The sequence below is a fragment of the Piliocolobus tephrosceles genome, chromosome 13, assembly GCF_002776525.5.
Source record: "Piliocolobus tephrosceles isolate RC106 chromosome 13, ASM277652v3, whole genome shotgun sequence".
Taxonomy (NCBI): domain Eukaryota; kingdom Metazoa; phylum Chordata; class Mammalia; order Primates; family Cercopithecidae; genus Piliocolobus; species Piliocolobus tephrosceles.
In genome coordinates, this window is record NC_045446.1 from 9,836,107 (window position 1) to 9,863,282 (window position 27,176).

General features: G+C 58.8%; 5 protein-coding genes across 11 annotated transcripts in view; 1 reads left to right on the top strand and 4 right to left on the bottom strand.

Annotated features, from left to right (window-relative positions):
- Nucleotides 1-2,393, bottom strand: part of ESRRA (estrogen related receptor alpha) — a 15,128-nt gene extending 12,735 nt beyond the window's left edge. The window contains exons 1-2 of one of the 2 annotated variants that reach the window (XM_023186250.1): nt 2,178-2,393; nt 396-732 (exon numbers count right to left, since the gene is read on the bottom strand). In XM_023186250.1, the coding sequence (XP_023042018.1) occupies nt 396-720 (325 nt within the window). In that variant the 5' untranslated portion in view covers nt 721-732; nt 2,178-2,393. Of the gene's footprint in view, nt 1-395; nt 733-1,465; nt 2,052-2,177 lie in introns of those variants that run through there. The other variant, XM_023186249.2, reaches the window with a different exon arrangement.
- A 736-nt stretch (nt 2,394-3,129) lies between these two features.
- Nucleotides 3,130-6,891, bottom strand: CATSPERZ (catsper channel auxiliary subunit zeta). Its single transcript, XM_031933805.1, has 5 exons — nt 6,824-6,891; nt 6,263-6,593; nt 4,313-4,392; nt 4,031-4,097; nt 3,130-3,356 (listed from the first exon to the last, which is right to left on the bottom strand). Exons 1-5 carry the CDS (start codon nt 6,842-6,844, stop codon nt 3,253-3,255), a joined length of 603 nt encoding a protein of 200 aa, XP_031789665.1. The 5' UTR covers nt 6,845-6,891; the 3' UTR covers nt 3,130-3,252.
- A 342-nt stretch (nt 6,892-7,233) lies between these two features.
- On the bottom strand, nt 7,234-16,282 carry KCNK4 (potassium two pore domain channel subfamily K member 4). 3 transcript variants are annotated; one of them, XM_023186361.2, is made up of 7 exons: nt 15,466-15,580; nt 14,397-14,662; nt 10,284-10,407; nt 10,006-10,166; nt 9,624-9,810; nt 9,027-9,166; nt 7,234-7,918 (listed from the first exon to the last, which is right to left on the bottom strand). In XM_023186361.2, exons 2-7 carry the CDS (start codon nt 14,583-14,585, stop codon nt 7,538-7,540), a joined length of 1,182 nt encoding a protein of 393 aa, XP_023042129.1. In that variant the 5' UTR covers nt 14,586-14,662; nt 15,466-15,580; the 3' UTR covers nt 7,234-7,537. The 3 variants fall into 3 exon arrangements, with proteins under 3 accessions (XP_023042129.1, XP_023042128.1, XP_023042130.1); XM_023186360.2 differs by lacking the exon at nt 15,466-15,580 and adding an exon at nt 16,018-16,282 and having other exon boundaries at nt 7,259-7,918; XM_023186362.1 differs by lacking the exon at nt 15,466-15,580 and having other exon boundaries at nt 7,357-7,918; nt 14,397-14,933.
- A 1,763-nt stretch (nt 16,283-18,045) lies between these two features.
- Nucleotides 18,046-22,765, bottom strand: GPR137 (G protein-coupled receptor 137). Of its 4 annotated transcripts, none has more exons than XM_023186243.2 (8): nt 22,159-22,765; nt 20,644-21,015; nt 20,511-20,560; nt 19,580-19,805; nt 19,311-19,460; nt 19,057-19,185; nt 18,816-18,934; nt 18,046-18,502 (listed from the first exon to the last, which is right to left on the bottom strand). In XM_023186243.2, the coding sequence occupies exons 2-8, from the start codon at nt 20,998-21,000 to the stop codon at nt 18,343-18,345; spliced, it is 1,191 nt and encodes a 396-aa protein (XP_023042011.1). In that variant the 5' UTR covers nt 21,001-21,015; nt 22,159-22,765; the 3' UTR covers nt 18,046-18,342. The 4 variants fall into 4 exon arrangements, with proteins under 4 accessions (XP_023042011.1, XP_023042012.1, XP_023042010.1 ...); XM_023186242.2 differs by having other exon boundaries at nt 18,051-18,396; XM_023186244.2 differs by lacking the exon at nt 22,159-22,765 and having other exon boundaries at nt 20,644-22,150.
- Nucleotides 22,766-22,796: 31 nt separating this feature from the next.
- BAD (BCL2 associated agonist of cell death) overlaps nt 22,797-27,176 on the top strand; it is a 17,175-nt gene continuing 12,795 nt past the window's right edge. The window contains exons 1-2 of the mRNA XM_023186245.2: nt 22,797-22,906; nt 23,173-23,367. Of these exons, the coding sequence (XP_023042013.1) occupies nt 23,181-23,367 (187 nt within the window). The 5' untranslated portion in view covers nt 22,797-22,906; nt 23,173-23,180. The remainder of the gene's footprint in view (nt 22,907-23,172; nt 23,368-27,176) is intronic.

Here is a 27,176-nt window from a genome sequence, read left to right on the forward strand (position 1 = left end):
AAAAAAAAAAAAAAAAATGTAAAATCTGCCTTGGGTTGGTGCTGCTTTGGGAAAATTAAGAAAAAGGGGGCATGTTCTATGCTGGGGAGAGGTCAGAAGCTGCCAGAAGCAAGAACAAAGCTTAGGAACAGAGGCTGCCTTGGACTCTTTCAGAGCCACTGTAGAAGGTGCTGGGCCTAGAGTACCCAGGTGGTACCCTGAGCTCACTCACATCCACTGCAATGCATCAGTACACCCAGTGCGTTTACCATACTTCTCAGGGAAAGGGTGTCTCTGGGAGGTAGAGACCCTGGAAACACCAGATTGCCAGCCTCAAGCGGTGCCTCAGCCATCTGGGGACCTATTGCACCCAGAGGGTGCAGGGCAAAGGGCAGGGGAGTGGGCTGGGGGCTCACCCTGGATGGTCCTCTTGAAGAAGGCTTTGCAGGCCTCACAGGATGCCACACCGTAGTGATAGCCAGAGGCCACGTCCCCACAGACCAGGCAGAGGCGCTTGGGCAGGGAGCTGAGCACCAGCTTCCCACCGCCCTGCTCGCCAGGCCCAGCCCCCTCCCCATCCTCCTCTTCCTTATGGCCTGGGAGGCAGCGGGTGGGAGCTGGACCAGGGGCCAGTGCCACAGGAGGCTCGGTCTCCGTCTCTGAAGAACCCTTTGGGCTGTCGGGGCTGGCCGGCTCTGCCTTGATGTAGAGAGGCTCAATGCCCACCACCTGGCTGGACATGGCGCTGGTCACCTGCAGGGAGAGACCCATAGGTTCGTAGGGAGGTACTGGGATGGGGGATGGGAGACACCCTGCCACACGGGTTGCCCAACCTTGGGCCTAGGGCCAGGCTTCCAGGCCCAGCAAGGGGGGAGGAATGGGGGCAGAGTCCAAGGAAGGACTGCTCAGTAACACTGCCCCACTCCCAGCTGTTGCCATGGAAACAGAGTCTTCAGGGCCAGTAACTGACAGCCAGTCTCTCCCTTGGGAACCTGGGGGAGGCTTAAAAAGGCCCTACTCCCACCCAGGCCAGGGGAGCAGGGTAACGGTAGCCCCCAGGCAACCTTCAACCCCACCTGGAATCCCTAGACAGGAGCAGGATACTTCCCAGTTTTCTCCAGATGTTGGGGGGACCTCTGAGACCCTGCCCTCATGTGGATATTCTGCATTGGAGAGCGCGCACTGAAGCCCAGACCCAAGGCCAGTGGACGTGCTCACACCGAGTTCACACACTCCACTCACGGAGGTGCTGCGGGGCCCCACAAGCCCACGCAGGCTCGCTCTCTGCTGGGGGTTTTCACACTGGCACCAGCCTTCCCAAACCCGTGCTCACTCCTGCTCACACTTGTGCTCACATACTTCTCCTGGAGCGCACACCCCATCCGCGAACTCAATCGAGGCTCATGATCACACACACTCTCACTAGGTCCCCACAGGCACAGGCACGGGCACGGACTCATGAAAACACCTCCAGGGCTTTTCACACCTGACACGCGGCTGCCCTCCTGCCCCAGCATGCCGATTCCAGGCACACGGCGGGTGCCGCTCCACCTCCTCCAGACCGGCCTGCAGGTCCACTCTTATACTCCCGCTGTCGCAGAGGCTGCCACCTCCCGGGGCGCCGCGTACCAACCCCCCAACCTGCGCACACCTTTGGGAAGTTGCCTAAAGTTGCTATGCCTCCCCACCCCGCCCGCGGGCGACCTCTACCAGGTTATCAGGAAGTAAGTGGGGAGAGCCAAGGAGGAGGAAGTTCTCCCCTGCCGGTGCGATGACCTTTGACCCAGAGAGGAGGGTGGCCCCAGGCCCTTTCGAGCGCCCCCACGTGGTCTTCAGAGCCCCTTCCCCGACACAGAGCCCTCCCCGTCCACCACCCGGGCCAGCGCCTGGGACTTCGGCAAGTGCGGGATTGAACCCTGCCCCGGGGCGGGCCGGATCGGAGGCCCAATCCTGACCCGGGTCAGGACCCGCAGCCAGAGCCAGATCCTGCCCCAGGCCGGCCCACAGGACTCGGACGCCGGATCCCGCCTGAACCCTGACCAGTCCGGCCGTCCACTGGGTCCCAACCGTGGCCCGGACTGGCCCCAGAGCCGGACCCCGCCTGCAGCCCGCCCCGCCCGCCTCCCTGCCGCGCTCGCACATGGCCCCCGCGCCCCGCCCGCCCACCCCCGCGGCAGCGCTCCCCTCCGCCCCCGGACCTGGGGCTCCGACAGGGCGTTCGGGCAGGCATGGGGGCCGAGCGGCCCGGAGTGCCGGGGTGAGCCGGGGGCCGCGGGCGGCCCCTCCTCCGCCGCCTCCTCGGGCCGTGCCGCCCCACCGCGCCGCGTCCCCTCACTCGGCGGCGCCGCCGGCTGCTTGTAGGACACAAAAGGACATCGCGGCCGCTTCCTACTCCGCTTCCTCCAGCTGACAGCGGGGGCGGGGCCGGCCGTGCGCATGCAAAGCAGGGGGCGGGGCCCGGGGGTCCTATGCTAATCAGATCAGCGGGGCGGGCGGCGCCTGCGCGCCCGTACGAGTCGGGGCGGAGCCGGCAGCGCCAGTGGGCGGACCTTCGCGCAAGTCCCGCCCCGCTGCCCGCCGAGCCACTGCGGCGCACATGCGTACGCGGCCCCTGGGAGGGGCGGGGCCGGAGACGCGGAGAGCTGAGGGATTAGAGTCGGTAGCGAGTGGGGCCAGAAGCGCTCTTTCGTAACGGAGGAGGCGGGGCGCGCTGCGCGCGCGAGGAGTGGGCGAGGCGGTGCAGGCTGCAACCGCGGAGCCGAGAGACCACTTACATATGAAAACGCAAGGGCGGGACGAGTGGAGAGGCTGGACCTGCTACCTATGCTTGAGGGGCGGAGCCTAGCGCGCCGTCGCGAGGGGGGAGGTGCTGCCCCCTTCCTCCTTCCCCTTACCCCCTTCCCCCAAAGCGACACCAACTGGGCACTCGAACCGTAGACCCAGTAGCCCCACAGAGCTGCGGAACTCGGGGTGGGTGATGCCGACTTAAAACATGCAAGAAGCCCTGGATTGCGAGTCCCGGAAGGTAGGGCCGATAGGGCCCGAACGGAGAAAGCTCAAGGTCACTGCGGTGACCGAATGAAGGTCACGGGGAAGGGCGGGGCCACGTGCGTCCGCCTCACGCGGGCTGCCGTGCACTGATTCACGGACCATGCATAGACTCTTTTATTTCTTTAGGACTCAAATTCCACTCGGATGGGTTCGGGCTTGGGTCTGGGGACCGGGCAGGCACAGGGCTGGTTTGGGTCGCTGCTCGAGCCCAAGGTGGCGTTTTTAATTCACGTACAGCCTCTTGCTCGGGCGCTTCTTGAGCCCCTCGATGTATCGCTGCAGCTCCTTAGTCAGGAAGTGGTCCCTGCCGATCCCTGACTGGTAGCCTAGGAGGAGGGCAGAGCTCGGCTCAGGGCAGTGAGCAACCCAAAGGTCTCCCCACCAGCGGGCGCCCCATACGTAGTTCGAGGAACCGCAGATGATTCGGGGTAGCAGCAGCGCAGGGCACTCAGGTCTGTGTTAGCCTGGGGAACTTTGCATCTCTAAGGGTGCTGAGTGTTAAGGTCAAGGCTAGGGAAGACGTTGCAGGCCTGAACTAGGGCAGTGGTAGCGAGCAGTTTGGCCACCTGGACCAGCCACCCGCTCTAAGCCATCAGCTGGCCCTTTATCACCACTGAGCTTTCCTACCCCAGCAGCAGAAATTCACCCACATAATCCACTGTCCAAAGGCTCTCCAACCAGAGGGAGTCGAGGCCACACCAAGGCGGTTATCCCACTGGGCAGGTGGAGAAACAGCCACAGAAAAGCCTCCCTCAGCTAGAGAGGGCCTGCACTCAGCCTGGAGCCCAGGCCTCTGCCCATCACCACATGTGCCCCACTGGTTCTTCCTGTGCCCAGTCCCTCAGCTTTTAACTTTTATGGGCCCTTGGAAAACACTTGTGAGTGCCAAGGGCATCTGACAAGACATAAGGCACCCTGAAACCCCACCCCTTGGGCCCCAGCCCTGCAAAATCCACCAGAATCTGTCGTGGTAGCTCTTGGGGGTTGGCGGGGAGCTCACTCCGGAGGGCTTTGGTGAGGATTTCCAGAGCTTCATTCTTTATGAGTTCCATCAGGGGCAGCGGCAGCTGGAGAAGCAGCAAGAGGCTTAGGCGTCCAGGGGACTTCATCTCTGCCCACAGCTGAAATGCTCCCACCTGCTCCCTGTGGCCCCCAAACCCCCAACCAGCCTACCTGCCCCTCCACCCTGCCAACCACCCCCAACTTTCATATCCTATCAGCAACCCCCAACTTGCCTATCCCCTACCCCACTGAAACTCCCAGTCTCCCCAGCCCCTCCAACCCTGCTCTGCTGCTCTGCCCAGTAGGCTCGATGGGGCGTGTGCTTCGCAATATTGAGCGATGACATTGAGGAAGACTTTTCTGGGAGAAGAGAAAAAGGGGTCAGTCATCTGCAGACTCCTGGGCCTTCCCTGGAGCAGAGGAGATGGGTAGGCACCTTGTGAGAGGGAATGGCCTTCAGAGACCAGCTCCTGGTGCAACCAAAAGGTCTCCCCACCAGCGGGCACCACATATGTGGGGTCAGCATGGGACAGAGGTTACAACCCTGGGCTTTAGAGCCCCACCCACCTGGTTCCAGTTCTGACTGCCCCACAGTGTGACACTTAGGACTAGTGACTGACACTCTCTGACCCTCAAGTTCTTCATCAGTAAAATGGGGTAATAAAAATAGCTCTTGGCCGAGTGGTGGGTCATGCCTGTAATCCCAACACTTTGGAAGGCCAAGGTGGGCAGATCACAAGATCAGGAGTTTAAGACCAGCTTGGCCAATATGGTGAAACACCATCTCTACTAAAAATACAAAAATTAGCTGGGCATAGTGGCAGGCGCCTGTAATCACAGCTACTCAGGAGGCTGAGGCAGGAGAATTGCTTGAACTGGGGAGGCAGAAGTTGCAGTAAGCCGAGATCACGCCATTGCACTCCAGCATGGGCAACAGAGTGAGACCCCAACTCAAAAAAAAAGAAAAGAAAATAGCTCTTTATGCAGGTTGTGCAGTTTGAAGGTGACAATCCAGTTTGAAGGTGACAATCCAGGGGAAGCCCCGTGCCTGGCACACAGCAAGTGCTCAATATGTGACCATTGTTACACTGTTACTGGTTCTGACTCTGATGAAGTGGTTTGAGGGGGTGCCAGACAGTGTCCAGCATGTAGTAGAGGCTTAGAAATTGTAACCAGCAACTGACTAATGGAAAGACATACACCTCCTCAACCAGCGCAAATCATAAGACAAGGCGGGATGATTCCATTAAAAACGCAGGTCTCGCTGGGCATGGTGGCTCACACTTGTAATCCCAATACTTTGGGAATCCGAGGCAGGAGGATCACTTGAGCCCAGGAGTTTGAGACCAGCTGGGGCAACATGGCGAAATTTTCTCTACAAAAAAATAAAAAATTAGCTGAGCAGGGTGGTGCTGGCCTGTCCTCCCAGCTCGGGGTGGTGGGGGTGGCTGAGGTTGGAGGATCCCTTGAGCCTAGGAGTTTGAGGCTACAGTGAGCTATGATCACAACACTGCACTCCAGCCTGGGTGACAAAGCAGGACGCCGTCTCTAAAAAACAAAGGCCGGGTGCAGTGACTCAAGCCTGTAATTCCAGCACTTTGGGAGGCCGAGGCTGGCGGATCACTTGAGGTCAGGAGTTTGAGACCAGCCTGGCCAATATGGTGAAACTCCCTCTCTACTAAAAATACAAAAATTAGCCGCACGTGGTGGCACACGCCTGTAATCCCAGCTATTCGGGAGGCGGAGGTTGCAGTAAGCAGAGACTGTGCCATTGCACTCCAATCTGGGCGACACAGCGAAACTCTGTCTCAAAAAAAAAAGAAAAATAAAAAAAGGTGGGAAGCGGGAGGATCACTTGAACTGCAGTGAGCTATAATCGCACCACTGCACTCCATCCAGCCTGGGCGACAGAGCGAGATCCTGTCTCCAAAACAAAACAAGAAAATCCCGCAGGTCCTACTGCGGGATCTTTGCGCAATTTATTTGGTGCGTCCTTCCCCGGACTCTGCGCGCCACGACTGAAAGGCCTGTTACAACGCCTTCCCGGGAGGGGGCGCTCCAAGAGTGCCTGGCGGATTTAAAGGGCGAAAGATTCGCGCTGGCGCCTCTCCCAGGGAATCCTAGAAACTTGGATCCCATCAGCTTCCCCCAATTTTACAGCTCCAGAAATTGAGTCCCCGGATAGCTTATTGCCCCGCGGGCGCCCACGGCCTGGCGAGGCCACACTGACCGGCCTGGATCTGGGATGCGGTGTCCTTCTCCCCCAGATTGATTTCCATGGAGCTGCCGCGGTGCAACTCTAGCTCCACCAGCGCGTGCTCGTCCAGTTCCTCCGGCTTGTGGCTGGCCTTGTCCCCTTCGTCCAACGAGCGGCTCCCCGGGCTGTACCACCGGCGGGTCTTGCTAATGCTGCGGCCCTCCGCGTTGAAGCCCTCGCAGACCTCGGACAGCGGCATGTTCAGCTGTGCCTGGGACAGCGTGGTCCTGGTCCACAGGTCCCGAATGTCGCTGTGCACGCTCTCCTTGTCCGAGTCATGGCGGTCGGAAGACTTGAGCGACACCTGTGGGCCACATACAAGGAGGGAACCAAGGGTCGCGGGTGGCTGGAGCGGGAAGGAAGAGCAGGCTGGGGATCTGAGCCGGGTCCGGGCGGGGATCCCGTAGAGCGTGGGGTTGGTTGGGTGGGGGCTGCGGGAAGCCAAGGCTGAGTAAGAAATCGCGCCAGGGACCCGAGTCGGACCAAAGGTGGGTTGGGAGCGGACAGAGTAAGGGGTCCGGGGAGAGGTCTTACTTTAGAAGGCTTTTCCTCCATGGTTCTGCCCCAACGGACCCAGACGCCACAGGCCTCGGGACGAGAAGGGGGTCAACGCTCCAGGAAGGGGGCAGGGCAGGGCCTCTCGCGCCGGGAGAGTTCAAACGACAGCCCGCCATGCGAGATGCCATCCTCTCTCCCCTGCCTCTCCACCCCCGCACCCCACCCCCCAAAGTGTGTGCAGAGGCTGGAGACGCACAGCCCATCCCGGCTGATCCCCACGCCGGACCCTACCCAGCCGCCTCCAGGCAGAGACACGGGCCTGAGCACAGCCGAGAGGGCGGAGAATTGACCGACCTGGGTGCCCGGGGACCCTCGGCCTGGGGGCCACGGGAGGCCAGATGTGCCCCCACGGTGGCCCGAGGAAAGCACTTCCACACTCACTCGCGTCCGGGAGCGTCACGCCCGCAGCGGTGCAGACCGTTTTCATTTATTGATGCAGGCTTTGAGGCACAGTCGTGAGGTGCTGTGAGGGACACGCCCGCCCGGGGCAGCGACACAGAAAGCCGTGGGGGGTCTGGAGATGGATGGAAGTGAGGAAAGGGCCGGGGCCGGGGGACGGCGGAGAGGCAACCGTAGCCTCCTCCCCAGACTTCAGTCTCGTGGAAAGAGGGCTCTTTGGTCAAACAAGCCAAGCATGCCGGGGAGAGCAGGAACGAAGCCCTTGAGAGGCCCGGGCCGGGGATCCTGCCCCTACACCGGCACGTCTTTGTCTCGGGGACGCCCGGGGCCGCGGGGCCGCACGGGCTTCCTCGGGGGATTGGGGCGGCGGCGACCTCGCGGCGCGCGGGGCAGCGGGCAGCCGCGCTCGCTCTGCGTGTCCGAGGACTCGTCGATGAAGGCCAGGTTCTCGCTGGGATAATCCAGGGCCGAGGCCGTGGGCGGGGAAGGCGGCTGAGCCTTCTCCGGGGGCGAAGGGGATCGGGGCCTGCCCAGCGGCTGCGCTGGACTGGGCGGTGGAGGCAGCAGTGGCCGCTCCTTCTCTGGCGGCGGGGCAGCGGGTCCGGCTCGCTGGGTCACGCGCGCGGTCACCGTGCCAGTCCAGCTGGCAGCCTGCGCCGTGAGGCCGCCCATCTGCACGGAGAGGGAAAGCAGCCCTCGACTAGAGGTCCTAGACCCCCTCCGCGACCCCCCAGGAACCTGCCCCTTCACCAGCAGGCATCAATCCCCAACCCTCTTTTCTGCCTGGTCCTCTAGCCTCAGCCAGCCCGAAGATGGAAGGGCTCCTCCGCTGGGTGCTCCCAAAAAGGTGGCAAAATACAAATTGCCCGGCTAAATGTGAATTTCCGAGAAACAGCAAATAAATTTTAGTGTAACTATATCTCGTGCAATATTTGGGACATGCTTATATATATATATACATATATATATATATATATGTTTGTTTGTTTGTTTTTTTGAGAGGAGTTTAGCTCAGTCATCCAGGCTGGAGTGCAGTGGCGGATCTTGGCTCACTGCAACCTCTGCCTCCCCAGTTCAAGCAGTTCTCCTGCCTCAGCCTTCCAAGTAGCTGGGATTACAGGAGCCTGCCACCACGCCCAGCTAATTTTTGTATTTTTAGCAGGGTTTTACTGTGTTGGCCAGGCTGGTCTCGAACTCCTGACCTCGTGATCCAACCGCCTCAGCCTCCCAAAGTGCTGGGATTACAAACGTGAGCCACTGCGCCCGGCCAAATTAAAATTTCATTTATTTGAAATTCAAATTTAACTGAGTTTTGTTTTTTTGTTTTGTTTTGTTTATTTGTTTGTTTGTGAGACCAGGGCTTACTCTGTTGCCCAGGCTGGAGTGCAGTGGTGCAATGATGACCCACTGCAGCCTCGACCTCCCCTGGCTCAAGTGATCCTCCCATCTCAGCCTCCCGAGTAGCTGGGACTACAGGCACACACCACCACGCAGGGCTAATTTTTGTGTATTTTCTAGAGGCGGGGTCTCACCATGTTGCCAGGGCTGGCTTTCTGCATTTTTATTTGCTAAATCTGGCAATCCTAACCATGAGGGCAGAGGTGGTGAAGTTACCCACAAACATACCCCTCTGTTCCCTGCAAGGCACACACACAGGCTCACTCAGCCCCTGCCTCAGGAGCCCACACCCTGGATAGGAGACAGCCTGCTCAACCCCCTGCTAGGGAACAGCACATTTGCACCACAGTGCACAGACACAGTGCCAACCCTGGGCGCCTACCTCTGCCCGAGTGCGGCGGGACACTACTCGCAGCCAGTTCCCGATGGTGGTGAGCACTGAGGCGAAGTAAGCCAGGCCGAGCAGGATCCAGAACCACACCAGCGGCTGATAGGCTGGGGAGTCCTGCCTGGGGTCCGCACCTGGGATACCACCAGGAAAGGCAGAAAAGAGCTGGATTGTGGGGCAAGCCTGTGACCTCTGGTTCAGTGTCCCCCTCCCAGCTCCTGGAGAGGACCTGCCCTCCCTAGGGCAATGGGTATGTGCTTGAGTGTGTGAGTGCAGGCAGGAAAATGAGTGGTGTGCATGAGTTGAAAGTGTACAAGATCAAAGCATGCAAGAAGGGGCGCTCCTGTGCAAGAATGTGACACATGCGAGGGGTGTGTTTAATATATGTGTGAGCATGCATGGGACTCAAGCATACAAGAATGTGAGTGTGCATAAGGCGCTGGTGTGTGTGCAAGGCTGTGATGGTGCATTCCATGATGGAGGCAGGGGTTAGAGCAACCACACTGGATTTGGAGGGAAAGGCGGGAGTGCAGAGCCCCTGATCAGGAATAAAGTAAATGGGAAAGTGCAGTACAAGAAGGGCGGCCTCACCGGCCACATAGTCACCGAAGCCCACGGTGGTAAGCGTCACTATGACAAAGTAGATGGCCTCCAGCTTGCTCCAGTCCTCCATATAGCAGAATACGAACGTGGGCGTGAGGACAAAGAGCAGGCAGCCGATCAGTAGGAAGAGCATCGCTGACAGCACTCTTACTAGCTCCGGTGGCACGTGCCACTTCTGCAGGGAGGGGCAGTAGACAGGACCCAGGAGACACCAACAATCCCCACTCCCATACTCTCCACTCCCGCCCCCAGGAGCCTGTGGGAGAGGCTTAGGGTCGGCAGGCGGGTGGGGGGGCACTCATGTGCCAGGGATATAGGGAAGGGTAGCTGGAGGCCAGCACAAGGGCAGGCAGGGCATGGAGCAGCTCACCAAGAAGATGGCTTCAATGTGACCGATGCCACGGCGCAGGGAGGAGCCCAGTCGGTCCCCAACCCCTGCCAGTAGGATCCCAAACAGCGGAATCCCCACCAGTGCATAAAAGATGCAGAAGAGGCGCCCAGCATCTGTGTGCAGGGCCACATTGCCATAGCCTGGGCAGAGGGGCAATGCAGGAAGTCTAGGGGCCGCCTGGGACCCCTCCGTCTCCCTGCACCTTCCCCCATGAGGAAGCTCCTTGCCCTCCCCCACATGCCAATCCCCTCCCCCACCGATGGTGGTGATGATGGTCCCTGAGAAAAAGAAGGCGCTGCCCAGGTCCCAGGCTGAGTGGCTGCTGTTACTGGTCGAGTTGGTTTCTGGGTCCGCACCCCCTCCCAGGGCATCAGCCACCTCCTGCAGGATAAGGTGTAGAAGGAGGAGCTTCAGTTCTTCCCTCCTGTCTAGGCCAACTTGTGGCCCCTCCAGTCTCTAGGGTGGCTCCCTCCCTGCTCCTCCCTGTTCTCCCCTTCTCTCTGGTCTCCCAGGAGGCAGTCCCTTACAGCAGAAGATGCAAACTGGGTCTAGTCTACCTGCAGGCAAGTTTGTTTGACCTCTACAATGTCTGAGAAACATTTTTGGTATCTGGCCCCTAACTTCAGACAACAAATTTCCACTTTTACCATGGTCAGGAGCAGACCTGGGACCAGATTGCCTGGCTTCAAATGTTTATGCTATGGGACCTTGGGCAAGTTAACTCTCTGGCCTCAGCTTCTGCATGTCTCAAGTGGGAATGATAATGACAGCATCTGCCTCCCAGATTTTTTGTGAACTTGCAACAAAGTAAGCACTGACTGTTAAGTTCCCAAGCAGTGACCACACCCTGTGTTTCTAGCTTTCCAAACCCACGACTCCCATTGCACCTATGGAAGCTGAATTTGAGTCCCTTTCCTTAGAAAATCTCATGAAAGCTAGGGCCTTTCTCTCCAGGAAGGTTTATGTGCCATAAAATTTTGCTTCCAATTTTTAGAAGGTTTATATGCACACACAAAAACACACACATCTCAACCCTGCCGAAGTCCAAGCCAAACCCTGTGCTGCAGTGTAAATAATATTGATTGAGCACCCCTCAATAAGTATTACTATTTTTTTAAGGCTAGTCAAGTGAAGCAGTGGAGTGGAGAAGGAACCAAGAAATCTGTAACTGGTTGTGATCAATTAGTTGTAAACAACACCACTGTACTCAGACCAGCCAATACATATTATTAAATGAACGTAATGTCCCTATTTGGATGTCTCCCTCTCGCCAGCATGCAGGTCCCACGGGCAGGGACTATTTTGAGAGTGCTTGCCCGGCCGGGCGCGGTGGCTCAAGCCTGTAATCCCAGCACTTTGGGAGGCCGAGACAGGTGGATCAGGAGGTCAGGAGATCGAAACCATCCTGGCTAATACGGTGAAACCCCGTCTCTATTTAAAAAATACAAAAAACTAGCCGGGTGAGGTGGCAGGCACCTGTAGTCCCAGCTACTCGGGAGGCTGAGGCAGGAGAATGGCGTAAACCTGGGAGGCGGAGCTTGCAGTGAGCTGAGATCCGGCCACTGCACTCCAGCCTGGGCGACAGAGCCAGACTCGGTCTCAAAAAAAAAAAAAGAAAAAAGAGAGTGCTTGCCCTAGGTGAGAGGAAGTCAAAGAGACTCTTCCCAAGCAGCAGTGCCAAGGCCCAAGAATTGTGTCTGTGGGGCATATCATAAAGCACTTCTTCTCTCCCTGACTACAGTCCTCATTAGCAAGACTCAGTCCCAACTAATCTTCCTAAAGTGGCTGCTCAGCGCCCTCCATGGCTCCCCACTCCTTGCAGGCCTAAACTCCCAGCCCAGCACTGAAGCCCTTTTTTCAAACTGGTCCCCACCTCCCTTCCCCTAGTCTTGTCCCTGGGACTCCAATTTGGCACCCCATGTTACAGCAACCTTCCCCCCAGATTTTCTGAGATGATTGCAATTCCTGTAATAATTTTTAATAAAAGCAAGAAGTGAAAGAGCTAATTAAAAGTGATTTAATGTGTATTTTGCAACCCTTTTCCAATAAATTCACGACTTAAGGGAAAAATCCTGTGTCATCCTGTGTGTTCTAATTTTTGCTTCAAATGACTAGGCATCTGCTAACTGCAGGTTCTGCAAAATGCTCCGGAACTTTCCAGCTTCCACGCCTTTGCCCATGCTGTCTTTCCACATGGGCATCTCTTGCCCCTCATCTCTACTCTCTACCTCTCTCGCCTGGTGTGTTTTAATCACCAGGTCATCCCTCAGGCCGCTGCCATCTCCCTCCTGGTCCCCAGCACCTAGCTTAAGGCCTAGCACAATTGGTGCTTAACAGAAAGAAGGAAACTTCCTTTCCACTGAATCCTACAGTGATCTGTCTGACCATGGATCTCTCCCCTCCCCTAGATGTGATGCCCTCCAAGGCAGACCCTGTGTCTGATCCACCCCAGTATCCCCTTGGCGTATAACACTACAGCACCTAGCACAGAGTAGGTGCACAATAGCTGCACAACTAATTCAGGGAGTGAATCCTACTGTGAAAGAGAAATAAAGTGGCTGTCACCCACCCTTCTCAGTCCTGCCTCTCCTTTTCTTCCTTTTTCTTATCCAGGAAAAAAGCAGTTCCATTGTGAAGACAAACTAGGTCAGATTCCCTCCCTCCCTCCCTCCCTCTGCCCTGTGGTCTGGCCAGACACATTCTTCTCAGGCCTCTCTGAGCCTCCACTGGCATTCTGGAAGTGTCAGAGACGATGTCAGGTGGTCTGTGTCCTGACCCCACCCCACACACATCTCTGCCCTGAGTCCTGCTGCCTTGAGAATCAGCTGGAACACTGAGGCCTCCGTGCCAGTGGCCCCTCCCTCCACAAAGAACAGGCAGGGAACAAAGGGTACTCTTCAATTTCAAGTAATAGACATTAATTTATTAAAGCTAGATCTTCATTTTTTTGTATGACAGTGACTCTGAAATCAGAGAAAGCAACAGAGGTGCCTGCCTGACTGTACCTCAGAAGGCTTCAGCCCAAAACTTTCTTGAGTCTATGGTTGGAGTCTGACCAGAAGTGCCTCAGGGAACCCTGACGCACCCCCCTTCTCCCCACATGGTAAGCATGCATCCTAGGGGGAAGGGGCACCTGACCTGCCATCCCTGGTGGCATGGATCCTGGAACCCTCCCAAATCACCTGCACATGCTCATATGCACACTTTTCCAGGGGGAGGGGGTGTGTTCACTGTGTTCTTGGGTTTTTCTAAGACACATGACTCAAAAAAAAGTATGGGAACCCGTGTAGGTAGGGTTGCCAGATTTTAGCAAACAAAAATATTGTTGGCCGGGCGCGGTGGCTCAAGCCTGTAATCCCAGCACTTTGGGAGGCCGAGACGGGCGGATCACGAGGTCAGGAGATCGAGACCATCCTGGCTAACACAGTGAAACCCCGTCTCTACTAAAAATACAAAAACTAGCTGGGCGAGGTGGCGGGCGCCTGTAGTCTCAGCTACTGGGGAGGCTGAGGCAGGAGAATGGCGTAAACCCGGGAGGCGGAGCTTGCAGTGAGCTGAGATCCGGCCACTGTACTCCAGTCCCGGCGACAGAGCAAGACTCCGCCTCAAAAAATATATATATATATTGCATGGGATGGACTTGTATTAAAAAGGCATTTGTGAGCCAGGCGTGGTGTCTCATGCCTGCAATCCCAGCACTTTGGGAGGCCAGGGTGGGTGGATCACTTGAGGTCAGGAGTTTGAGACCAGCCTGGCCAACGTGGTGAAATCCCATCTCTACTAAAAATACAAAAATTAGCCAGGCATGGCGATGCATTGCATCTCTGTAATCCCAGCTGCTTGGGAGGCTGAGGCAGGAGAATCACTTGAATCTGGGAGGCTGAGGTTACTGTGAGCTGAGATCACACCACTGTACTCCAGCCTGGGTGACACAGGGAGACTCCGTCTCAAAAAAAAAAAAAAAAAAAAAAGGCATTTGTGGTTTAACTGTAATTCACATTTAAATGAGAGTCTTGGATTTTATGTGGCAATCTAGACCGCTGAGTGAGACCTGTGCAAATGTAACATAGCCCTTGTGCTATGGCCATTCATTCATTCATTTTCCCCTCATCCCACCACCATCACACCCTGAAGGACACAATCTAGGTTCACAGTCCTGGGCCAGGCTCTCCAAGGAAAACAAATGACCCCACTGTTGCCCTATTGAAAACACAGAGACCTGGACCCCAGCCTCTGTCCCACAGCCTCCGGCTGCACCCCGTCCTCAGGGATACTGATCTGAAAGCAGCACCGGCACAGGGCCTCACTGGCATGCAGCTAGTGCCAGGGGTGATGGGTGACAGCTGAAGGGCTGAGGCCCACCCACGCACCTTGATGAGGAGGCCCAGCTCCTGGTCGCTCACACACGGATGGGCCCTCAGGAACTTCTCTCGGACCTCCCCCAGCTCCCTCTGGGCCTGCTGCTCGTGGGGCTGCTCCAGGGCCCGGAACACCAGGGCACCAGACACCAAGTAGAGCAAGACCAGCGCCAGCAGGGCCAGGAGCGTGGTGCTGCGCATGGCGCGCCCAGGCGCCGGGCCAGCTCCACTGCCCGCCTGGAGGGGCCGGGCAGGGGGCTCCTGGGGTGCTGTCGTCACTGCGGGCAAAACCAGGGATGCTGGGGTCACTGAGCTGGCCTGACATCCACACCCTTCTCCTCGATCCCCTACACACCCAAAGATCCATGGAGCCCCCAGCCGCATTGTCCACAGATATCCCTCTGACTGAACACACCCAGTCCCCCTCCTATCTCCAGCCTTCCCCTTACCTCCGCTGCCCCTGTCGGGGACCACCGGGTGAGGAAAGAGAGGAGGGCACCAGGAAGGAAAAGGAAGGCGAGTGGGAGGCCGAAAGAGAACCTAAGCCTGGCTAGGGGGAAGCGGGGCGAGTGAGGAAATGTGGGGGGTGTGGGGGGGTGTGGGGAACTGGCCCTCGAGGAGGAGGCTGAGGGGGACTCAGAGATGTCCGAAGGGAAACCCGGAGGAGAGGCCGGACCGCGTAGGACGGGGACAGGGGAATGGTGGGTCCCGGCTCGCCCGCTGCGACAGCATCTCCGCGGCTTCTCCGTCCCCTCTCGCCTTGCCCTGCTTCCCGGCTGGCCCTCCAGGGTGCCCCCGCGCCCCGCCGGGCTTTCGAGGAACCCAGGGGTGAGTCCCGCGCCCAGGCGAGGAGGGGTGCGGGGGACGCCCAGTTCCCGGAAAAAGCAGGGCGGGGGTCCGCAAAGGCCACACGGTGGGGGGGGGGCAGTCCCCGGGACAGCTGTCAGTCCCGCACAGCGGGCGGCGGCGCCCACGCGCACACACGCCCCGGCACGCGCCGCCACGCGCGGGCACAAAGACCCGCGCGCCCACGCTCCACCCCGAGGCTGCAGCGCCGCACCGCCCCGCTGCACGCACGCACCCCACCTGCACACTCCGCAGACGCCCCGGCATCCCCGGCCCCCATGGGCGTGCCGGCCGCGCCAGGGCACCCAGAGCCCACGCACATGTATGCGGACCCTCGCGTGCACACGCCAGACCGCAGGGCAACCGCGCAGCGCCCGCAGCTCGCTCCCACCGCCTCCCCCGCGTCCCCACAGCTACGCCTCGGAGCGTGGCGGGCGGCGGGACCGGCGGCCACACCACTCCCTGAGGCGCCCACGCGTGGGAGGTGGGCACCCCGCCTGGCCAGTCGCCCCCGGGGCGCCCCTGCCCCGGAGTCCTGCCCGCACACCGGAGCCCGCCCCACACTTACTGTCGGCCCTGCTGCGGCTGCGGCTGAGGCCCGGGTTCCAGCACGGCCTCGCCGGTGCCGACTGGGCCGCGGAGGCGGCAGGGGCGGAGCGGGCGGCCGCTGGGGCTGGGACCCCCCTCCCGCCGGCAGAAGCCCCCCTCCTCCCGCGCTTAACCCCTCCGGCGCCACGCTTCCCTCCTTGCAGCGCCCTCGCCGCCGGCGCCGCCCCAAGCCCTTTACCTGCGGCCGCCCGGCTCCCCAATGCTGGCCAGCCCCGGGAGGTGGGTGGCAGAGGAACCGGAGAGGGGTTGCAGCTGGGGCCAGCCTTCTAGCCTTGGACCGGAGCCCAGTGTGGCCAGCGGCAGGGCCCCGACCTGGGCATCAGCTGGCCCACCTCTCTGGACAGGCAACACGCTAATCTGGCATCTCCCAGGCCCATTACTGGATCGGGAAGGGCCCGCAACTCTCCGCCCCTGGGGACAGCCTGGCCCTTGGGCTCAGTACTCATGAGGGAGGGGCTCCGCGGGACAAAGGGGTGGGGGAAACCCGGTGGGGTCACCTGGAATTGGCCGACATGGAGGTTGGGACCCACCTCTGGGGAGTCGCTGCTGGAACACCTCCTGCCCCCAGTCCAGTTTTGGCCCTCTACCTGCTCCCGGGGTATCCCTCCAGGGTGCTCCCAGCCCCAGCTTTTGGTTCTCACTTCCATGACCAGAAATCAGCCCCAGAAGGCTGTGGCTGGAGCTGCCTGCAGATCCCAGCATGGCACTGGTGCCAGCATCTGCTCTCCCACTGCCTGAACACCCAGGCCCTGGCTGGTCCTGAACTTGCCCTGCCCTGTTCTCACTCGCTTGACAACCTGTGACCTCTCCAAAGACCCTCTGGTGCCTGCTGGGGTCCTCAGCCCTCATGCTGGATGGCTTTCAGCCTGGGCTTTGAGGCGGACCACCCCCTACTGGTAGGGAACCTGGACGGGTTACCAAACCCTGGAGTGTCCCTGTTCCCACTTACAGAAAAGGGGTGATTGATCATCACTTCAGGGTGCTGTTCTGGGCATTGAGGCCAGTGTTTAGAAATCCTCAAAACAGAGCCTGGCACACACAATAAAGTGCCCCACAAACGTTAGCAGTTTTCCTTTCCACAAAAAGTGATTGTCCAGCTTCAAGCTGATTCTCTGAGTCTCAGATGCCCTCTCTGGAGGCCCTGAGGGTCTGGTGCCCACAATGGTCCCAAGTAAAGGGTTTTGAAGCAGGCCCAGCGATAAGCCAAGGGAACTCTGAAAAGCTGGGACAACCACCTATGTGGGCAGGGGACAGACCCTCCAGTAAAGGATTCCTAGCCATCAGACAGACCTGCCAGGACCATGGGAGCAGAGAGCAGTGACTATGCTGCTAAGGACAGTGGAGAAGAGGGCCACTGGGAGGGCACAGCTAGGGGACCACCTGTACATCTGGGCAAACCTACACCCTGGTAGGAAGACAGGGGCTGCTCAGTCACCATGCCAACTCCCTGGCAAGCCCTGGAGTAACTCCTGGCTCCTAAAGACCAGGTTGGGGTGGTGATAGGTAAACAGGGCCTCCAGAAAGTCTAATCCATTGGGATTAAGACTCAGTAGCTGCCAAGCATGGTACCTCATGCCTGTAATCCCAGCACTTTGGGAGGCTGAGGTGGGTAGATTGCTTGAGCCCAGGAGTTCGAGACCAGCCTGGGCAACATGGTGAAACCCCACCTCTAAAATAAAAAATTAAAAAATTAGGCAGGCTGAGGCAGGAGGATTGCTTGAGCCTGGTTGGTTGAGGCTGCAGTGGGCCATGATCATGCCACTGCACTCCAGTCTGAGTGACAGACCCTGTCTCGAAGAAAAAAAAAAAAAAAAAAAACCAAAAAAATCCTCAGTAGCCACATAACCACAGTAATGTGGGGCTGTGGGGCCTAGCAGACGGGCCACATCCCTTGACCAGGAGACAGAAGGCTTCCTAAAGATAGTGACAGTTGATGCAGGTCTTGAGGAAAGAGTAGGAACTGTTCAAGTGGAGAGGGATCTGGAGTTAGTGGGACAATTCTGGGCTAGCAGAGCTTTGAGAACAAAGGCCTGTGTGGTCTCCTTCCCTTGCAAACTGCAGGCCCCTCCTCTCCCAGCCCACCAGCCTTGATGGGGTAAGTGGCCCCTGCCCAGCCTAGCAGCCCACTTCAAGGGCCACTGTCTGTTCAGCCTTAGGCCAAACAGGCAAAAGTGACAGGAACACAAGGCAGATGACAGACAGATGAACAACTGTGGGGCGCAGACACTGTTTATTGAGTGGCAGGCACAGGAGAGGTAGCTGGCTCCGGTGTGGAAGCGGAGGTGGCAGGTCATGCCAGGGTGCTGTGGGCATCTGGCAGCCAGGGCCACGCCCCCATCCTAGGGGGATGGCACAAGCTCACTATGACAGGACAGCAAGGAGCTGGCCAGAGGAGGGGGCAGCCACGACCCCCAGGATCCTGGGCAAGAAGTGGCAAACTTGGCACAGGGGCCTAGGGTGAGAGGGACTGGGGCCTGGGTATTCTGTGGGGGAGGGAAGGGGATCACGTCTGTGGGGTGGAGTAGAGACTGTGGTGGTGGCCGCCTGGTCCTGGCACCTGGGAGAAGAGCAGAGGAGTGGTCTTCGTCTGGCTGCCCCCATACCAGCCCGGCTCACGCCCGATGGCGCCATACCAGCTCCCAGAGCCTAGACTGCCTGACATACTGCAGCAGAGAAACAGGGTCAGTCTCAGGACAGTGACCAGGGCCACAGTCACAAAAGCTGCAGGAGGAACAGAGGCTTAGAACAGAACCCCTGTGACCTAGACCTTCGGGGCCCAGGGCAAAGTACATCTCTAGGCAAGGGATGGAGGCTTTAGCTATAGGAACCCAGGGGACCTCACCTAGTACAGATGGAGAAACAAAGGCCATGGCAGGGGTGGAAGGGCAAGACCCGACTCTCTCAGTCCCCTATAGCTCGATGGAGCCAAGTGGGTGGAGGGGGGCAGGGGTACTGAGGCAGTGCCACGGCTCCTACCTGGTGCTCTCACCCCGGCTGTGCTCCCAGGAGCAGCCCTCATCTTCACAGTGCCCAGCCCGGTCAAAGAAGTAGGACCGGGAGGCAAAGACCTGCCCATTGAGGATGTGGCTGGTGCTCTGGGGGAGGAAGCCATCATCGATACTTACTCCTGTCCCACACTGTTCTCCCAGCCCATCCCCAGATGCCAACCCAGGATTCCCTCTCCACTGGCCCCACAGGGGAGGGTGCAGACCCTTACCAGGTCCTGTGGGGGCCGGTGTACCCGGAAGAAGCCCACCAGCAGGGTGGTGGGCAGCAGCTCCCACACGAAGAGGATGAGGCCAAATACCAGGTAGCCTTTGTTCCCCAGGTCATTCACCAGGTCCGCCTGTGGGAAGGCAGGGGCTGGTGCCAGTCTGCAGTCACGCCAAGGGGGCAGTGGGACAGGGCCCAGGCCAGCTGGGGCCAAGGTGCCACGGCTACTAAGGAGGTGGCAGACATGCGTATGCCCACCTGATCAGACACATTGTACCAGTCGTAATCGAAGGTGTCCAGCCGGCTCTGGGGGGCCAAGGCCAGTGCTGTCAGGTTGTAGCAGGCCCGGCTGGCATAGAGCAGGACCATGGCTCCACCCATTGCGGCCGCCTGGCACACACTGGTCCCCTGGCACAGGTAACAACAGAGGACCCTCAGGGAGAGAAGGCTCCCAGCTTCCTCTACACCCTGAGAACCGCTGCCCAGAGATCCCAAAGGACACCTGGGCATCAGTGCTGCGGCCCTACCTTGGCCTCCAGGTAGATGCTAGTGGAGGGGGCCCGCCTGGCGACGAGGCAGAGGCAGGCAGCAAGAGACAGCGCACAGATGACGAACAGGGAGTCGCTCACCAGGACGCGGACAAGCAGCAGGGCCCAGGGCTGTGCCCGGCGCCGATGGGAGAGCACAGCACACAGCACGTTCACCAGCAGAAAGAGCAGTGAGGCCCCCACAAAGGCCCCTCGGACAGCCAGCCTGCAGCCACAGCACAGTCAGCCCGGGCCCTCAACAGCCCTCAGCACTCACCACCTGCCCCACCTCCTGCAGGAAACCCCAATGTCCACAGAACTCAGGGCATCCAGTCTGAGCCCTGTTCCTCCATTCTTACAGATGGAGAAACTGAGGCTCAAAGAGGTCAGAAGGTGACTGACAGCCATGGTACCTCGGAAGGGGCACCAACTGGAGTCAGAAGTCTCCGTCTGAGCCCCAGCTCTGCGACCTTGATCCTGATGCCTTACCTGGCTGGGCCTCAGTTTCTTCATCTCTCAAGGGAGGAGAGTAGCCTCTCAGGGAAATTGTACAAATGAAAGATGGCTGGGAAAGCTCTTTATAAACCGTAAGACACTGTACAAATGACGAGGGCATTGCGGCCCCAGGTCACCCAGGAGTGCATATGGCTTTGGTGCTTCCATGGGCTGGAGCCTCCAGCTCACCCTCCATGGTGGATGCCACTGGGTTCCTCTCCCTCACACTACCACAACCATTCCTATTCTTGTGCCTTGCAGATCTGCAACGCCTCTGCTGAGCCATCTGCGCCAGGTGCTTTAACTTTTCCCAGCTCTTCCACAGACATTCCCTGGGTTGTCTTTGTCTCAGCCCTGACAGGTAGGAAGGGATCTACATGGGACTGTCCCCTGCCCCGACCTGGAGGTTGAGCCCACCAGTGTCCCGAGTACTTACAAGCCTCGGCTCATCTCCGGCCGACGCTTCGCCTTGGCCTTGAACACCACCTAGGAGCAGAGATGCCCTTCACTCCTGTGGGTCCTTGAGGCTTGCCACCTCCCACCCCCCACCCGGGACCACAGTTGGTTACCTGGGCAAAGTAGAGGTTCATAAGCGTCAAGGTGAAGAACTGCAGGCAGACGGGGCAGCAGTAGAGAAGCCAGAAGGGCAAGGGCCCCAGGCGGTTGGCGCGGGGAGTATCTCGGAAGTAGAAGGAGAAGAGGGTGGTACGCAAGGCAGCCCAGAGCAGACAGAGGGCCAGGAACACCGTCTGATAGCTGAGACGCTTGTGCCCGTACAGAAGCACCAGCCAGAGCTGGGCATAGACGGAGAAGAAGAGCAGGGCATACAGGGTGGTGTAGGCAGCCGTCAGCCCCAGGGTCACAGCAGGTGGCAGCGCGGGCACCAGCCCGGCAGCAGGCACCAGGCCAGACAGGTTACTCTCCATGTCAGGGAGGGAGGCCTGAATCCCAGAGACAGAGAAGGAGGGGCTGTCGGCAGGGCCAGGGAAATAAATACGGAGGGGTGGGAATTGCAGGATGCAGAGAGGGAGATGGGGCGCTGAGGAAGAAAGAAGTTGTGGCTGACAGGCCCCTCCTCCTCAACAGAGAGACCCTTGCCCTTGGGGAACACTGGCAGCCTGGGCCCCAGGCCCCTCACTCAGGCGCATGGAAGGGCAGTCTCTTCTCTCCAGGGCAGACCGGGTGGGGGTTGGGGGTGTCTCCTCCCTGGGCCTACTCCAGAGCCAGGGATGGGGGGACGCAGAGGCCCAAGGAGAGGAGTCCCTGGCCTCGGTCGCTCGTGTCGTCCTGGCTGGAGGGGGAGAGCCAGCCGATGCCCGTCGGGTCAGGGCAGCGACCGCTGCAGGGGGCGCCCAATGCCCCGCTCTCCCCCTCCCCAAGCTGGGGGAGGCTCTCTCTCCTCCAATAATGCGGATGGGGAGGGCCTCTGCCTTCTGTCCTCGTAATTCTCGAAAGCTGCCCCCCGCCCCACCCCCCCCACCGCGTCCACTCTCCAGCCTCAAGGGGCGGGAGGAGACGGATGCCAGGTCCTCAGGCCGCTGATGGGAGAGCCGGCTCAGGTCGTGGGGACCCGGGGCTCCGGCTCCCCGGCTCCCGCTGCTCCGCCCCCTCCTGCGCCTGCGCGGGCGCTGTTCGCTACGCAAATTGCGCAGGGGCCTGGCCGGCTCCGCAGTCCAGCGCCGCACCCGGCGTGAAACCGTACGAGAATTGGCGCAAGCTGCGCCGCTGGCTGGCGCCCGGGGTTACGGGAGGCGGCTGGAGGGCGGCCGAATTGCGGGGGCCGTGCCGCATCAGGGGGTCCCCGGGTGGGCTGTGCCCGGGCGGCCCGCCTTAACTTGTATGGGGGGGCCACCAGTTCCCACGCTCCTCTCTCCTATACCCAAATCGGGGTCGTGCCACCCAGCCGGGGGCGGCAACGGATTCCCGTCCCTCGGTCTCTGAAGAAAGTCCCTCGGTCTCTGAAGAAAACTTCCGCCCATAGCCAAGATGGCCCCCGGGCCCCGCCCCCGGGCCTGAACCCGCGGAGCCCCGAATCCCCAGCGCGGTCCCGCCCCCCGCCCCTTCGCGCCCGCGGCCCTGCTCACCTGGCCGGCCGCCTGCCAGGCGTGAAGCCCCCACGGACCCTACGGTCCACCCTTACCGGGTCCCCGGCCCTCCTCCCACGCCCGGGCAGCCATCCCAGCCAGGGAGGAGGTTCCTCTCCTTATCTCCAGTGCCCCTGAGGTGGCGCGGGAGGTGTCCCCCGAGGCGGGCGGCGCGAAGCTTCCACGCCTGGGAGGAGGAGCGGGGAGCGGGACTTTCCGACCGGGCACCCTGTCCAGGCGGAACGGTAACAATAGCAACAATAATCGCATCCGACGGCTGAGCTTCAGTTGTGGCTGTGCCAAGCGCCTTCGCCCGCAGTAATCACTCCCTTCACAAAGTTTTCACTGGCTCCTGGGGGAGCTGTCACTATCCCCACTTCACTGGGGGAAACTAAGGTCCAGAGGGGCTGAAGGACTTGTTGGCAGAAGTGGGTCTCCAGGTTCCAAATGGGGACCCCAGAGAATCCCTCTCCTGCTCCCACACACGTCCAAGGTGTGAGGCAGCGAGGATGTGAGCACCAGGGCCGCAGGAGGGAGAAAAAAGGCTGCGGGCGAGGAGCCGTAGGTCCGACGGGGGGCGGGGCCGGGCCGGGTTGACCCCGCCTCTGGACCTACCCGAGTGACGTTCCGAGAGGTGATTGGGCCAGGTCGCTGACAGTTCCCGTTGCCTAAGCAACTAGGGCCGGGAACCCGGGGTGCAGGAGGGAGGCGGCAGGCCCGGGTCAGGGGCCTCGAGATCGGGCTTGGGGTGAGACCTGTGCGCCGTCACCACGGGCGGGGCGGGGCCTGGGTAGGGGCCTGGGTCCACCAGGGTTCTGAGGGGAGACTGAGGCCCTGAGCCGACAGCATCAGCTCCCTGCCAGGCCATACCCTGCAGACAGATGAGGGCCCGGGAGGCCTGGCGGGCCTGGGGGCCCTAGGGTGGGAGAGGGAGCCAAGGGTACTTGCCTCTGCCTTCCAGGGCCACCGTTGGCCCCAGCTGTGCCTTGACTACCTAACATCTTGTCCTCATAGCCCAGAGCATGTTCCAGATCCCAGAGTTTGAGCCTAGTGAGCAGGAAGACTCCAGCTCTGCAGAGAGGGGCCTGGGCCCCAGCCCGGTAGGGGACAGGCCCTCAGACTCCGGCAAGTATCATCGCCAGGCCCCAGGCCTCCTGTGGGACGCCAGTCACCAGCAGGAGCAGCCAACCAGCAGCAGCCATCATGGAGGTAAGTACCCCACCACCTCCACCTGCCGGGTCACCTCACCCCCAGCCCACAGTCTCCCTGCATCCCAGTTGTATCCACGGGCGCTGAAGGCTTTGGGTCGGTCCCCAACCTCTCAGAGCCCCAGTTTCCTCTTTTGTAAAACAGAGCAATTAATAACCACCATTGTAGGACTGTTGAGTTAATTAGCAGGAACATATAGGATGCACTTGATTACAGAGCTGGTGCACATTAAAGCTAAAAAATGGTAGCTGCCAGGCATGGTGGATCACACCTGTAATCCCAGCACTTTGGGAGGCCAAGGCAGGAGGATCGCTTGAGCCCAGAAGTTCAAAGCCAGCCTGGGTGACTTAGGGAGACTCCATCTCTTAAAATATATATATATATGGCAGCTATTAGTGTGGGACCAGGACAGAAATCAGTGACAGGCAGGCAGGCAGTGATCTGATTTTGTTTTTTTTTGTTGTTTTTTTTTTTTTTTTGAGACGGAGTCTTGCTCTGTCGCCCAGGCTGGAGTGCAGTGGCCGGATCTCAGCTCGCTGCAAGCTCCGCCTCCTGGGTTCAAGCCATTCTCCTGCCTCAGCCTCCGGAGTAGCTGGGACTATAGGTGCCCGCCACCTCGCCCGGCTAGTTTTTTGTATTTTTTAGTAGAGACGGGGTTTCACTGTGTTAGCCAGGATGGTCTTGATCTCCTGACCTCGTGATCCGCCTGTCTCGGCCTCCCAAAGTGCTGGGATTACAGGTTTGAGCCACCGCGCCCGGCCTGGCAGGCAGTGATCTGAAAAGAAAATGGGGCCTACCTAAGGCCATACCTGCCTGGTGTTTCTTTCCTTAGAAGGTGGGGGCTGGAAGACTCCTTGGTGCCCTGCCCCAGGCTACATGCTTTCCCTGGGATTGGGCCTTCCAGCTCCCAGATGTGTTCTTTCTTGCCCCGTGGCTTGCACCCACAGCAGGCGTGTCCTGGCACAAAGGCCAGGGGCAGGTGACCTCAAGGGGCAGACAGTCCTCCCAGACAGCAGGGCTGTGTGGGGTGGGAAGCACAGGCTCCAAGATGGAAGGATAGACACTGGGGTTCAGTGCCCATTTCTCAGTAGGCTCCACCACCCCTGTGCCCAGCACTGGCCTTGGCACCTGGAACAACAACATATCTTCTGAACACAAAAACCAGGTCAAGCCGGGTGGGGTGGCCCATGTCTGTAGTCCCAGCAACTCAGGAGGCTGGCTTGAGCCCAGGAATTCAAGACCAACCTGGGCAACATAGCCAGACCCCATCTCTAAAAATAGAAAACTAGGTCATGTCACTCTGGCATTGAAGCTTAAATGACCTCCTCCCCATTTTCAGGATTAAGAAGGCTTAAGAGGCCTCCTTCCCCTCCCTCTCTTATGCACAAACACACACACTCGATTCTCTCAGATTGGATCCCATAGCTTGCTTTCTTTTTTTGTTGTTGTTTTGTTTGTTTTGAGATAGGGTCTTGCTCTATCACCCAGGAGGGAGTACAGAGGTGTGGAGTACAGAGGTGTGATCTCAGCTCACTGCAGCCTGGAACTTCTGGGCTTAAGCAATCCTCCCACCTTACCCTCCCAAGTAACTGAGAATACAGGTGTGTGGACCACACCTAGTTAATTTATTTTTAACTTTTTCTTTTTTTTTGAGACGGAGTCTCACTCTGCCACCCAGGCTGGAGTGCAGTGGTGCAATCTCGGCTCACTGCAACCTCTGCCTCCTGGGTTCCAGCAATTCTCCTGCCTCAGTCTCTCAGGTAGCTGGGACTACAGGCATGTGTCACCATGCCCGGCTAATTTTTTGTGTTTTTAGTAGAGATAGGGTTTCACCGTGTTAGCCAGGGTGGTCTCTATCTCCTGACCTTGTGATCCACCCGCCTCAGCCTCCCAAAGTGTTGGAATTACAGGTGTGAGCCACCACGCCCGGCATTTTTCATGTTTTCATTAGAGATGAGGGCAGGGACAGGTCTCTTTTTGTTGCCCAGGCAGGTCTCAAACTCCTGGGCTCAAACAAACCTCCTGCCTCAGCCTCCAGAACAGCTGGTACCACAGGTGCATGCTGCCACACCAGCTCATTTTTTATTTTTTGTAGAGATGGGGTCTTGCTTTGTTGCCCAGCCTGGTCTCGAATTCCTGGGCCCAAGTGATCCTCTCATCTTGGTCTCCCAGAGTGTGGGATTACTGGCGTGAGCCACCATACTCGGCCTCCACAGCTTTCTTTAACTTCCTGAGCTTGCACTTGGCTGTTTTTCTGCTCACAAACTCCCCCTGCTCTTTGCCCCCCGCCACACACACTCAGCATTGACTCGTGTCTCAGAGTGAGTGTTCACCATGTGACACAGGTTGTTCCAGTTGCTAGGGGGACCTCGGTGAACCCAAGCATCAGGAATCCTTGCCCTCGTGGAGCTTACATTCTAGTGACGTGGTGGGTCCATAAGCAAACAAGCACAAAAGTGCATCCTATCGTAGATGAGAAGATTTGTATGGGGGCAGCATGTAAGAGTTAAGAGAAGCTGGGCGCGGAGGCTCACACCTGTAATTCCAACACTGTGGGAGGCCGAGGCGGGCAGATCACAAGGTCAAGACATGGAGACCATCCTGGCCAATATGGTGAAACCCCATCTCTACTAAAAATACAAAAATTAGCCAAGCATGGTGGCACGCACCTGTAGTCCCAGCTACTCAGGAGGCTGAGGCAGGAGAATCGCTTGAACCCGGGAGGCGGAGGTTGCAGTGAGCCAAGATTGCACCACTGCATTCTAGCCTGGGGACAGAGTGAGACTCCGTCTCAAAAAAAAAAAAAAAAAAAAAGAGAGTTAAGACAATCCAGAGTCATGGGGCTGGGGGAGTGATAGTAGCAGAGGTGGTCAGCACTCACTTGGTGAGAAGCACCACTGGAACCAAGGCCACAGGGATGATGGGAAGAGAGTTCCAGGCAGAGGGAAGAGCAGATGCTAAGGCCCTGAGGGCAACACCTGCTCCCAGCTAGGGTGGGCCTAGGGGAGGGGGTTAGGAAAGAGTCTTTGGAGACCTAAAGTTGGAGGTCATTGTAAGGACTCTGACTTTGCCTTTGGGTGAAAACCTGGAAAGGCTTTGAACAGAGGCAGCATGGTCAGATTTAGACATTCAGAGAGTCACCAGGGAGGTAGTAAAAAGTAGCTGGCCTCTGGATTTATTTTTAAAGCAGAACTGGCAGGATCTGCTGATGGACTGGATGTGGGGTGTGAGGGAAACAGAGGAACCAGGATGATGCCAAGGAATTTTTTTTTTTTTTTTTTTGAGACGGAGTCTCGTTCTGTCGCCCAGGCTAGGGTGCAGTGGCCGGATCTCGGCTCACTGCAAGCTCCGCCTCCCGGGTTCACGCCATTCTCCTGCCTCAGCCTCCCGAGTAGCTGGGACTACAGGCGCCCACCACCCCGCCCGGCTGATTTTTTTGTATTTTTAATAGAGATGGGGTTTCACCATGTTAGCCAGGATGGTCTCAATCTCCTGACCTCGTGATCCGTCCGTCTCGGCCTCCCAAAGTGCTGGGATTACAGGCTTGAGCCACAGCGCCCGGCCAGATGCCAAGGAATTTTTAAAAAATTATTAGGCTGGGAGTGGTGGCTCACACCTGTAATCCGAGCACTTTGGGAGGCCAAGGAGGGCGGATCACGAGGTCAGGAGATCGAGAGCATCCTGGCTAACATTGTGAAACCCTGTCTCTACTAAAAATACAAAAAAAATTAGCCGGGCGTGGTGGTGGGCGCCTATAGTCCCAGCTACTTGGGAGGCTGAGGCAGGAGAATGGTGTGAACCCGGGAGGC

What these genes read in the sequence shown, in the direction of transcription:
- CATSPERZ (XM_031933805.1), bottom strand. Translation starts at nt 6,844, where the DNA reads ATGGAGGAAAAGCCTTCTAAA. An exon ending in CGCATCCCAGATCCAGGCCG is followed by an intron (nt 4,393 to 6,262) that starts GTCAGTGTGGCC and finishes CTCTTCTCCCAG; the next exon opens with AAAAGTCTTCCTCAATGTCA. An exon ending in CCTCACCAAAGCCCTCCGGA is followed by an intron (nt 3,357 to 4,030) that starts GTGAGCTCCCCG and finishes CCCTCCTCCTAG; the next exon opens with GCTACCAGTCAGGGATCGGC.
- KCNK4 (XM_023186362.1), bottom strand. Translation starts at nt 14,768, where the DNA reads ATGCGGCTGGGGGCTCCATGGATCTTTGGGTGTGTAGGGGATCGAGGA. An exon ending in ACATTGAAGCCATCTTCTTG is followed by an intron (nt 9,811 to 10,005) that starts GTGAGCTGCTCC and finishes CCCTCCCTGCAG; the next exon opens with AAGTGGCACGTGCCACCGGA. An exon ending in CCCGCCGCACTCGGGCAGAG is followed by an intron (nt 7,919 to 9,026) that starts GTAGGCGCCCAG and finishes CTCTCCGTGCAG; the next exon opens with ATGGGCGGCCTCACGGCGCA.
- GPR137 (XM_023186242.2), bottom strand. Translation starts at nt 21,000, where the DNA reads ATGGAGAGTAACCTGTCTGGCCTGGTGCCTGCTGCCGGGCTGGTGCCC. An exon ending in TGAACCTCTACTTTGCCCAG is followed by an intron (nt 20,561 to 20,643) that starts GTAACCAACTGT and finishes CTCTGCTCCTAG; the next exon opens with GTGGTGTTCAAGGCCAAGGC. An exon ending in CCGGAGATGAGCCGAGGCTT is followed by an intron (nt 19,806 to 20,510) that starts GTAAGTACTCGG and finishes CTGTGGCTGCAG; the next exon opens with GCTGGCTGTCCGAGGGGCCT.